Raw genomic sequence first — 13330 nt, 5'->3', positions numbered from 1 at the left:
TTGCGAGTCGAGCACCCTAACCACTTGGCCGATAATGATGAAGAACACGTTCAATTTTATATAATTGAAGGGTTTGTTAACTCGAGTATTTATTTGTTTAAGTGAAACCAATGATTATTAATCTGTGTCCTACCATTAAAATAGTGTCGTACTTGATGTTTTGATTGATTTTTAATGGAAAATATTAAATTCATGTTTTGAAAGTTTGAAAGCTTAGATCAATATTTCTCAATATTCGTTTCTGTTTAAGCTGTGTATTCAGGTACAGTGATATTCACGAGAAAAGCTTCAAGTATCCTCAAAATGGAGTTTTTGGAAATGTTATACAAAGAACAAAATGAAGTTAAACAGCAAAAGAAATAGAAACACTAAAGTGTACATGTCCAAATGAAAAAATATTTCATTCATACAAATAAAGTGTGATTATGTATCTTAAAGGTCAGCTTTTGCAACAAGTTGAACTGTAATTGGCTGCTCGGGTAGAGAGGTTTTTCAAAACGTCATACAGAATTCCGATTTCCTTTTTCCTGTTAACGGAGTTTGCTTGGTCTGTATGTTTCTTGAATTTCCCCCAACATTACATGAAGGTCAGTCCTAATTTTGAAGTGATACATTAGAGGGAAGGCAAGTAATCAACACCACTCACTGGCAACTCTTGATCTATTCTTATCAGACCGAATAGTGGAATATGACTGTCACTAGTATAAAGCAGCAACAGCCCCAAATGTAAAGTGCATGCTAACCACTTGGCAACAGAGTTTAGTTGGTGATGTGGGTCACGTGACAGTCTGAGAGGTCTTAATATGTTTAATATTGTAATATAATTTAAGGGAAGGTTAGTTATTGTACTTGAGCTTGTCTCTTAGATTTCCTGTCCAAGACCCTGTAATAAGAAAACGTTAGTGCAATGTATCTGTACAGCATGTACTTCTCGTATATATTGAATTGGCCAGTTAAATATTTTTGTTCATATAGTATTTTGTGTTGAAACCCTTCTCTTTTTTTTTTTAACGAAGTGAGCATATTCACCCTTTGCATTACAAACTTCACAAATCTCTTGTTTTCTGATTGAATACCATACATGTTGGTCTTAAGTGTATCTTAAACTATCGCATTTATAGGGATGGACTAAATCTAAGCAACATCAATCTTACAGTTTCCAAACATGAGCTATGTATGCCGCTGTTGTAAAAGACAGTACCATGCATTATATCCCCGTTTAGTTAATATGTAAACTTTTCAAAATATTTGTATTTAATTTCAGTTCATTTTCAATGTAATGAGTGTCTCAACTAAGTCACTCAACTTTCCCTTTCTCTGGTCCACACCAGACGTGAATTCACTAATTGGCAATTAGTCGTGTTCTTTACACACAAAAAAGAGAGAGAGAGAAGAAGACGGCACCTCATGACATTAAGAATTATACTATTGTCTTTTCTGTCAGTGAATAAAATAATGGTCAGGTGCTGCACAACTTTGAACTCAAATCATAGTGGGCAAAGGTAATGTGTGAAAGGTGGAGTACTATGCGAATCTGACTTTGTTGATGTCATTGTATTTTGGGTATTTAAAGCCAGATTTGCTCCAGTAAGAGTGGCGTTTTGATTTTACCTCTGGTAACTTTAACTTGTGTAACATTTTCTATTGTTAATAAACCTTTTACCTAGGTTTCTAGTAATTTAAACTTATTGTAGACCTTAACTTTAAAGAGAGTTAGGTTTTTCTGTTTTAAACATAACTTTAGAGTTTGTTTTTGATTTTTTTTACATTTAATTTTACCTTTAGTTTAGCTTTCAAGGGAGCAATCAATGAACTCGTAAAAATATATTAAAGGTTTCTTCAGTCTTCTCTCGTCAGTTCAACACACTCGCGATAAACGTTTGTGTCTTGTAAAGTGTTTGTTTTTTACATTCTTTGTTGTAATAAAGATTGCTGTAAGTAGTGCATTTGTGTGCCGTCTCTTTCTTTGCGACAAACTTTGTCAGAGTTTGGAGAAAATCAAATATCACACATTTCGTAATAACTGATTACTCTGAGAGAAGTTGTGCACTGGAAAATAATACCACATTACTAAAAACACATAAGCATAATTCAATTGCCAACATGTTTAATTATTATTATAGATAAAAACCAGTCACGTCAAACATGATTATTTTTATGATTGTTTTGAAGATAACACTGCTTCATGAGCTAACCCCATAGGCACTGGAGCTATACAAGATTGTATATACACGTGAAGAAGTACTCACTATAAAACCTTAAACCTTCTACCAAACAATTTGAAAATTATAAACTCTGATCAAATCAACTAGTATAACTAGAAGACTCCATATTTAATTTTAACAACAAAACAAGTAACGAATAGTAACAGTAGTGCACAATGTCAGTGGCCTTAAACATTTATGTATATTTAAAATACTACCTTGGCGTTAATATACCTACCTACATTTGGATCAATCATCACTACGAATGAAGAATTGCACAATGTTTCAATTTGCAAGGGTCAAAAAGGGGAAACTTAAGGTCCTTTTTGGCTTTATGTGTCTGTCAGAATCCATGGTTTGATTCCCTTTCAGTGGTATCACGAAGTTGTAGATGCTCATTAAAAAGTAATCTCAAGTTTAGCTAAACACTTAGTAAAGAATCTTTAATTTCTATAAGTCCTACGATGGTTTATTTGTGTTTTGCATTGTGTCCAGTCTTTTTCTCTGAGTTAAATTCCGCAAAAGTCAAAGAACTCAGAAATACTTCGTAATAAATATCCAATTGCTCTAAGGAAAATCAGTTTGAAAAGAAATTACCACACCGGTGTAACTTGGAATAATTTCACGAGGAAACCAAAAGTTCCTAAAATTAGCACAATGTTTCGATATTCTCTGGTCTGGATGCCATGAAAACAGCGTACAAGATGTTTCAGAATCTCAATTTTATCTAATCCGAATGAGCATTGATCTCGATTTAGCTTTCATTTTCTTTCTTGAAACAGATCGAAACAGATTGAAAACCTTTGATGCTTTTTCTTTAACTCTGCTTCATCCTCAGTATAGCTAGCAACATAGTCCATGTACTATGCTGTACGTAACATGGAATCCATATGGCATTCTGGTAAGCACCAGGAGCATCTGAAAGTTCAAAGGAAACATTGTAGAATCTGAAACAGTCGCGATGTGTGATTAAGGTTGTCAGATTTCAGGATTCTAGGGGTAAGTTTACCTTTCCAAATTATTTTTTAGCATCTAGCTTTGCTAAAGCCTTTGAGTTTTTCAATTATCGCACTTGTCGCCTAATGAAATTAATCTCAAATGCTTTTATCTTGTTTCTTTACTCAAAGCTCATGTCCTAGTGATTAGAGTAATCAACTAGTAATCTGTAAGCTGCGAGTTCACATATTGTCATCGAACATGCTCGTTCTTTTAGGTTTGGGGACATTATATTGTGACTATCAATCCAACTTTTCGTTGTTAAAAAGTAACCAAAGAGTTGGCGGTGGATAGTTTTGATTAGCTGCCTTCTTTCTAGTCTATGGCTTCAAAATTAAAGACCGATAGCGCAGATAGTCTCGTATAGCTTTGAGCGAAACTAATAAACAAACATACACCACCAGTGGCGTAGGAAGCGGGGTCGCTCCCACCTCGCCCACTTTTAAAACTGTCCTAGTAAAAATGCATAAAATTGGAAAAATTACTTCCAAGAAAAGCAGAAAAATGTATAAAATGTAATCCAGAACCATGAGGCGATTCCTGAACCCCAGCTGTAATGGGTGCGCCTTTGATGTACATTCTTTCGCTTCGCTCAAAAAACGTTGGCCCCTCCTCTATTTTTAATTTGCCTCCTACACCTCTGAATTACTACTCAAAATTATGGAAACAAAGCAGCATCTTAGTAGTCTGTCTTACATCATTTTTGAAACTTTATAGATTTTTATAATAAATAAACAAATCTAAACATAGCGCACAGTATGAGACAGTTTTATGCATTTTTTACCGTAAAAACTTAAAATTTATGCAAGCATTTTATAAACTTTAATTGTTAGCTCTTTTCAACACAGTTAAACATTAATCAATTAAATAAATATTTCTTCAGTTTTCATTCTCTTTATGAAATGATTATATGATTTCTTTAGAGTTAAGTTGGATACTATTATTACCGTACAAAAACAAACAAACACACGTTATAAGTTAATTATTTGATAAAACATGCGCAACCATTAAGTACTCTTCTCAATCTAAATAAACATTATGAGCAAGTCTTCTTTTGTGAATCAAGAATAAATAAATATTTGAAAACAAAAGAATATATATATATATAATAATCATTTTATTCAATTCCATTCAAAGTTTGATTTTTTTAATGAGTAACATTTAAGCTTGTTAAAACATAAATTTTCAACTACATTATAAAACAGTTTAAAATATAGCGCTTAAAAACAGTGTATTCGTAAATTAAAATAGTGACTAATAGGTTCTTCTTGTTCTGTCGTCAAAAAATAAATACGTTACAATTTACAAGCTGTAAATTCGTAATTTTTGTTATAAAGTAATGGCAGTGACCTAGGCCGATTTGTATTTACAACTACAAGGATTAAGCAAATTTACAAAGCTACATTTGATTTTGATGTACTGCGTCGATTTTATGATTTTACTAAGTATTTTACTGCTTTCAAAGGTTTTTGTTTTTGATCAAATTCCATTGAAAGTATTAGTTGTTGTCTAGTTCTATATTACTACTTCAGTATATATAAAGTACTTTAGACTTAGTTTAAAATTAAAGTAGTACTTATACTACTACTAGTAGATGAACTACAGCTAGTTGGAACGAGTTGAAGTTGAAAAATGTAGGCTAATCTCGATGTGTTTTTTCTGTTTTTTTTTAGGATAAAATATCGAGGAATACTGTATTATTTTTAGTTCTTCAAGTTCCAACTTCAAGGTGTATTCGACAAAGCTGTAATAATATTACATCAAAGTTTTCGAAAGTTTAAATGCAGTGTTGACATTGCTGGTGTTACTTACTGTTACTAGTGTTGGGCCTACACTACAGTCTACAGTGTGTTAAAATTTTGGACAATGGAAGCTATTGCAAAATACGATTTTAATGCAACTGCTGATGACGAACTAAGCTTTAAAAAAGGGCAAATTTTAAAGGTGGGTCAGAATCGTAACATGATGTTCCCTTCCATTTATGTATTGATAAATTTATTTTTGAAATGTTATTGTTAGTAATACTACTAGTAATATTATTATTATTATTATTCATTCAAAATGGTTAGACAAGACAGTTATGAGTAAATTACTGTAAAAGTCATTCAAATCAATTTTAAGTTGCATGTACCATTCCAGTAGCTTATCTTTCTGCTCTTTTTATAACATTTTTATATGTTTCCTGCCGGCTGCAGTAAGAGACTAAAACTACACAGAATTATGCAAGGAGCATAATATTTCTGCAAAAAATTTTAAATTGTCTGTATGTTAACACTGATATTATATGTAACTAATCCGATATTTGTCAGGTACTAAATGTTGAAGATGACATGAATTGGTACAGAGCTGAACTAGAAGGAAGGGAAGGACTCATCCCAAGTAACTACATTGAAATGAAAAAACATGAGTAAGTAAATATCTAGTTTTTATCTTCTTAGTGAATGCTATGTTATCAGGTTGTTTTTATTTTATATAATATAGTTATACTCTGAAAATGTCACCTAATTCCATTCTGGACAGAATATTTGGGGCATGGGTTAGTTCTGTTGTAGACAGCCAGGTTTGAATCCATACAAAATCCAAAAAATATTCCTCGCATTTTAAGCTGTAGGTGCATTGTAAAAGTGCCAGTCAATCCTGTAGTAGGGGTGGCAGGGTGCTGCTGACTGGCTGCCTTCCATCTGATAAATAGCTCAAAATTAGGAATAGTGCCTTAATAACTTTGCAGTCATAAATACAAAATAGAATACTTTTTTACTTTTAGTTTTATAAACAAAACAAAAAATACTAATTTTTTTCTTTCATCTAGGTGCAAATGATTAAATGCTGTTTTGACTGGTAAAGGGTGCAACTTTAAGATTTAATTTTGAAGTGGAAAATTTTACTCTTTTAACTTTCAAAAGCACTGTGCCTAAAGAAGTTTACAACATAATACTGAATGTAGTCTGCTTATATATAAAAGTGTATTAACAAGTTATATGAAAGAACAAAAAACATCCACTTCTCAAGTCTTAGAAATATTCTGTTAGACTTTCAAGGCTTGAATTTTTAGTTTCCAACTTTATTTCTGAATTATCAGTGGTCTGTTTTACATCTAAATTACTTTATGAAAACTGAAAAATTGTTAAAAAATTCAGCAGCTAAAGATAGCTACAACACATGTACACATTTCACCAAGGACAAATTCTTACTTGCTCAGTCTTTAAAATTTCGTTTTGCAGAAGAAAGGGAACTTGTGTACTAAAAATTTAATATATTTTTCTTAAATCACAAGAAAAGCAGTCAAATAAACAATCTGCAAATCATTTTGTCCATGTTGCTAACTGTTGGGGATGATGTCAGAGAACATGATAATGTGAAGGGTTGAACAAATTCCATTTCCAGGGAAAATTTAAGCTTGCACATAAGAAACCTCTTTGCCATATTCTAGTTTCCAATAGAAAAGTAAACATAAAACTTCAAATGTTTCCGTAAGAAGAGGTATATCTGCAAGCTGTCTAAATTTCCAACAACCTACATTAAAATATTTTTTCAGTTTAAGCTCAACTAACATTCTTCCTCTAGTGTTTATCTAATACTGTGCAAACAAACTTTGATGCCTTTCCATTTCAACAAATTCATTCTTAAGTTTTTACAGCCCTTTTCATAAAGGATTTAAGATGGATTTTTAGTGGTATGTTTGGTTTATTGATGCAATTATTATTTTGCCTCTGATAGATAAATGTATATTAATATTTTTTTTTGAGAAAATTATGATTTATATTCATTCAAACTGGAAAACTAAAGATTATGAATAATGACATTTCATTTGAAGACAAAAATATTAGTAAATGTAGATTGTGAAAGAAGGTTTGTAACCTCATTAAACTGAAAAAATATTCAACCAGCTATGAATATCTGCCCTAGAAATTATAGGCCAACTAGAAGTACTTCTGTAGTGTGAAAAATGATAAAGAATCTGATAAAAGAAACTTACAGGATCGTTTAGTGTAATACGATACCATAAATGAAAACCAACATTGATTCATCAAAGTGAAATTTTGATTTAATAATCTGTTTTCTTTTTGAGAACATTACTTGTTATCTGGATGAAGGAAAGAGTAGAATTTTGGACTTGGATTTTCAAAAAGCTTTTGTTAAAGAGCCATGCATAATATTAGCTAAGAAAATTGCATTATTAAGTTTTAGGGGAAACTAGTAGTTTGGATTATAGGGCAGTTGTATGAGAGAAAGCAAAAAGTTGTTATTAAAGTCCTTGTTACTAGTGGAGGATCTCAGAGGTCAGTGTTTGGGACTTTGCTCTTCCTTATTTACATAAATGATATTGATAAGGGCATCATTAGTAAAATATTAGTGTTTACTGATGACATTTAACTCTTTGGGTATCTCTAGCTGTATTGAAGATACACAGCAGAATAACTTGATTCAGTTGATAAGTTGAACAAATAATTAGCAAATGGCCTTTAATTATAATATGTGTAAGGTAATGCTTTTGAGCTATAATAATTTGGATCACTTATTTAATATAGATGGGAACTAACTCAATAATGTGACTGAAGAAAAGAGGTGTATAAGTCACTTAAGCCATTAGGGCATTGCTCTGTTGCTAGTTTTAAGACTAATAACATTTTAGGATGTATTTAAAAAACATTGATCACAAGTCAAATGAAGTAATTATCTCTTTAAATCACTAGTTGGGCCTCACTTAGAACACTGTATACAGTTTTGGTCTTCTTATCTAAGAAAAGATACTGACTTGTCAGAATAAGTTAATATCACTCATTTTCTTTTAAGAAAAGAAGCATAAGAGGTGACCTTATTGAAACTTACAAGATATTCAGTTAAGGAAAATGTTAACATTGATTCTTCTGATACCTTCTACACTGAAGACAATAAAATGAGAGGATACAAATTGAAAATTTGGAAAAAACAAGATAGGTTCTAGTTAAGAATTTTATATTTCTAATAGGTTGATTGACTTATGGAATGAGTTGTGTCAGCAGTAGTGGATGCTAATACTTTACAAAGTTTAAGAGGGGAATTAATGATGATCCTAAAAAGTAAAGTGTGTTTATATTTTTACTTTTCCAAAAGCTGGCTGTGCAAGGACAGCATGAAGAACCAAATAGTCCCTTCTTTTACATTTTTATGTTAAGGCCTCTAGTTGACTTTTCTTTACAATCAGCCTGTCTCAATAATGTGTAGAAGGCAGTAAAAGGGTAGGGGCTCATTGACACCCACACACACACAGAGAAAATGTTTACATGCATCACAAGGGGGGGGGGGGGTTAGGTTAGACTATGGGAACTGTGAGTTGCCTTTGTACACATAGGATAATTGGGCATGTCTTTTAGTAATTGTAGACATATTTTTATGACTGAGAGAAAGAGCACTTTTAGGATGTAAGATCAGAAAGGCAGGGGCTTTAGCCCACCTAGCCACCTTTCTGTGCACATCCTTGACCTGTTTAGGCTAACATTATTTAGCTTTATACAAATTTAGTTTCTGTATTATCATAATGTATGTTATGTTGAAATTTTATCAAGTGCATCTTTCAAGTAAATTTCTTAATAATTTTTACAGAATTAGCCTTTTATGACCAGTAACCTAAAGTGTTGTTTTTTTAATTTTTGTTTTCTAAAATTGAAAAGAATAAAAAATATTTATAATGTACAAAATAAACTTGGGTGTTTTTCAGATGCTTATTTACAAGATGTAAGAGCTGATTCTATCAGTCTTTAGGCAATAAGAGAAGAAATGTAAAGAATTTTTATGCTGGCTTAAACTACCTTTTTGTACATAAGGGTCTCTCTGTATTTATAATTTAAAATATAACAATCAAATTAGTGTAAAACAAAGGATTGCAAAAAAAGTGAGTAAGAGACCAACTACATAGGTCAGAAACCATTGGTTTGGATGTGTAGTTTTTGGGCTAGGTATGACATTGTGGTTAGCATGCTCAGATTGTGAACTCAAGGTTCATAGTTTGTGGCTTGTTGCCCAAAAACCTTCTCTATATGTTGTTGTCTTGGGTACACTATAAGAGTGACATTTGAATCCCACTATTTTGTCAGACAAGAGTAACCTTAGAGTTCTTTCTGGTCTGTCATGGTTTGGTTGCTGGAGTTGAAGGCAAGAGAGTCAAAGGACAGCTGCAAAAACAAGAACGAAAATCAAGAGACAGAAGTTACCTACTTAACTACCCAAATAAAACAAAGCCTTAGAAAGGTATCTCACAAGTCAACAAATTACTTAATTCAAACAATGGGTTACATGTGATCTAAGCTATCTCCAGCTAGCTTGTATGGACTTCTTTATTGCCTGTTTGAACAGGCTACCTTCATAACTGCATACAGGAGAGCATACATACTAGCTTAAAACTCAAGAACAAAGATTGCATTATGTAATCTCCAACTGGTTAAAAAGATTATCAGACGTTTACAACCATGAGACATCTGGTCAGGGTAAAAGTCATAACTACGTGCAAAAACCACATGGAAATTGAAAAAAATATTTTATGAACATACCCGATTAAAGATGTAAGCTATATTAATTACATAAGTGTGAAATTACTAACTGTTCTAACTATGACTTGGCATGACATTAACTGAGTCAACTTATTTAGTTAAGATTGTGGTCATGAAATAGATTTAAATTTTTGTTCTTAGTGTTGTATTGTCTTACCACACTAATAACAGTTTTATAGTATAAAATGTTAGTCTTACAATGCTGTGTGCTGTAAAAAAAATATTCATTAAATTTTATTGTGAAGTATTAATTTACTTTTTTTAGAAATAATTTGCATAGTGATTTGGTATTGTTATTATAAAGAACTTTTTGTGAAGTTTTCAACCATCTGTAGTGACGTGCATTGTAAAATTGAACTTGATCTATATTAACAAAGGAGCAACAAATACAGACCTTCACATTTTGATGTAGATGTGAAGTGATTGTAATGTTTAAATATAATCCTTGAGTGAGATGTGTAATAAACATGTTTTGATATGTTTCAGGTGGTACTATGGTCGAATTACAAGGGCAGATGCTGAGAAATTACTAATGAATAAGCACGAGGGAGCATTTCTCATTAGAGTGAGTGAAAGTTCTCCTGGAGATTTTTCTCTTTCTGTAAAGTAAGTTGTATTTTTACTAGTTTATATCTTTAGATAATGGGTATTTACATTAAATTTGTATACACATTTTTCATTGTGTGTGTGTGTGTGTATATTTGTTTAGGTTTGTCATTGTAATAGTTCACTTCATATGTTACAGTACGATCATAGTTACATCAGAATGTTACATGTCAGATTAAAGTGGAACAGGCAAACACTTGCATTTGTTTAACTAGATAAAACACTTTTGAGACTTTTGTCTGTAAAAATACAGTTTGTAGTCAGTGCTTTAGCACTTTAGTAACAATGTCTACAGAGCAGTCATTCCTTTTAACTGGATCTTCCCTTAAATTGATAGCACACCAGTTTCATGTCTTCAAGGTTTTCAATCAAATGACAAGTCTATTACTCTAGTCTTATGTCCAAAGTAACATTGTTTTGTGAAGCTTTGGCTACAGCACCTGACTAATAAAAACTTTGTAAGATAGTCTTGTCAGTCTCCTAATACTCCAGTAGAAATTGACATGGACCCAGACATTTTCCATAACAACCAAATTTTTCTTTTAAGGACTTCTGTATGATATCAATATTACATGAGAAAAATTCACATGGGGGAAAATCAATATTTTAGGCAAGTCAAAGTATATGCATGTGATGTCCTAGAAAACATCAATTACATAATTAAGTTTTAGAATATAGGGACATGAATTGCCTTTTAAATACACAAAGTATTCCTCCCACGAAGGACAAAACAAGTAAGAAGAGAGAATAATAATTCCAGAATTCAAAACAAGATTCATTTTCATTTGCAAACCTTTGCCTTTTTGCCAAAAGCGTCAATCATTCAATGCAACTTGGAAAACTATGGGCGTCACAATGCCTTATAAAATAATGTTCCTTAATGGTGGACAAAACAAGAAGAGAGAATAATAATTTCAGAATTCAGAACAAGATCAAATTCTATTTGCAAATCCTAACCCTTTGCTGAATATATGATGAACACTCAAAATATTTCTTCACATGTTTTAAAGCTGTCATTGTTCGTTCAATGTTCTAAAAAACATAGCAAAAGAATAGAATGTTAAACAGCATACTAAGTTTATTACAAATACTAATAAGTACATCAGTAAACATGAAAAGTGAACATCTTCTATATTAATCAAATTCTTCATCTTCAACATTGCTAGAGGTGTTTTGTGCTTCACACTTGCAACGGATACTACAAGTGAAACCCTTCTTGAAACATCTAACATCTGTAAGAAGTTCTGTGGGTGCTGCAGCTTTGTCAGTGATTACAGGTAAAATGGAACCATCTTCTACCTTTTACCCATACTCCTCCTTATTTAGCACAGTCTTCAAATGATGCCAAGTACGGACTTGATAATGAACTCAAAGAATGTGGAAGTAGGCTGCTCTGCTTGTTGAAGGCATGCATTGAATAGCAACAAAATTCTGCAATATCACCATCAAGTATTGCAGTTCATCTAAATTTTTGGGTTTGGCACTGTCCCTGTAGAGAACCTGCATGAACTTCTCACCAATTTCCTGTAGCAAGTCGTTTGATAAACATGTATTCGCCATTGTTGGGAAGACTGAAGTATGTTGAGATGCTTAACTTTACCGATACTATGAAGTCGTTTCGCATTCAGACATAACATGAGTAATTCTCTCCTGATAACTTCTTTCACTATCCTGATTGAAATGTATTGCTGCTTTGTATGTAGGAATATATTTGCTGAATGTTCTGCATGATGCAATACCAATATTAGAATATTGTTTGCTGTGGCAATTACCCATTCATGGTTGTCTGTGAATTCAAGTGCCTTTCAAAATATCACCACATAGGCATCTCCTTCCTCTCCTGCATGATCTATGTTGTTCCCAGCTGACTTAAGGTGAGTAGCCAGCTGGTTAATGAAGTTTTGTTGATTATGTTTCTTTGATAAAAATTATGCCTTGTCTGTAGGAACTGGAGTATTGTTGTTTATCACCATGGGTACTGGGGTAGTTGTTGTTAATCACCATGTCAGCACATGATATTTGCTGTAGTTGCCATTTCTTTGTTCCAGTCCTTTTGTCATTTCTACTTTATAGCTATCATAGATTGCCCATACAGCACTGCTCGCTTTCTTGGTTTGTACTACAGTAGATACCAAAATGTCAAACACTGTGTCCATTGTTCCAGTTTTGGGCCATGGAATATGATGAATCAGAGCACAGCCATCATACACCCTGCCTGACTTGGTGGAACAAGGTAGTTGATTTTTATAACTGTACTCATTTGAAGCATGTGCTCTGCTAGTTGTGACTTATGGGTTTTCCTCATACTTCCACCAGACTTTAGTTTTGGAGTTAAGGAATTATGTTTGTCAAGTCCAGCAGTACTGTGTTGAGTTTGTTCTATGTTACTTGCTAGGGTGTAAGCCTTGTAGCACTTGTCATGCACATGGTATTTTTCAGAAAGCAATGATTGCACTTTCTGGTGAAGCTCATCTCCACACTTTTGTGATGTTTCAAGCAGCATAGATAATCCCTTTGGACCTAATATTCTATAACTACCATCACTAATTTTACTACCACAAGCTACACAAAGACATGGTGATGTCTTATCTGTAATGAAAAGAATTAAAACAAGTAACTGACAACAAAATTAGTAATAGCAGTAGCAACAGCAGTAGTAGTAATATTGTTATAAACAGCAGCTGAGCATTAATATTATCATTACTAGTCACAACTGTCTTTATCCATTGCCCTGAAGTACTATTTTCAGAAATTTATTTGACATTCATAGTATTAAACTCATTAAATATTGCTGTATTCATACATGGTTATTGAATTCAAAACATATTATTTAATTACTACAGTTATCTCAAGTACAGTCACTAGTGCCTGTTTTTGTTTGAGGCTTAAAAATAGAGCTTTAGTCAATATTAAATATGTCACATTTACCTTTAAAATTCCCAAGGTCTATAAGCCTTAATATCCTAAAATATTGAAGTTTAAATTTTGTTACAAAAT

The 13330-nt window shown here is 32.4% G+C and overlaps 1 protein-coding gene across 3 annotated transcripts in view; it reads left to right on the top strand.

Moving 5' to 3' along the window:
- The first annotated feature begins 4505 nt into the window (after window positions 1-4505).
- Window positions 4506-13330, top strand: part of LOC106460498 (protein enhancer of sevenless 2B-like) — a 15790-nt gene continuing 6965 nt past the window's right edge. Inside the window, exons 1-4 of one of the 3 annotated variants that reach the window (XM_013920204.2) lie at window positions 4506-4616; window positions 4874-5144; window positions 5510-5607; window positions 10214-10333. In XM_013920204.2, the coding sequence (XP_013775658.1) occupies window positions 5067-5144; window positions 5510-5607; window positions 10214-10333 (296 nt within the window). In that variant the 5' untranslated portion in view covers window positions 4506-4616; window positions 4874-5066. Of the gene's footprint in view, window positions 4666-4873; window positions 5145-5509; window positions 5608-10213; window positions 10334-13330 lie in introns of all 3 variants that reach the window. The other 2 variants (XM_022387249.1, XM_022387248.1) reach the window with 2 other exon arrangements.

This window comes from Limulus polyphemus, unplaced genomic scaffold, assembly GCF_000517525.1.
Source record: "Limulus polyphemus unplaced genomic scaffold, Limulus_polyphemus-2.1.2 Scaffold781, whole genome shotgun sequence".
NCBI lineage: Eukaryota > Metazoa > Arthropoda > Merostomata > Xiphosura > Limulidae > Limulus > Limulus polyphemus.
This window is presented reverse-complemented; position numbering and strand designations above follow the sequence as displayed.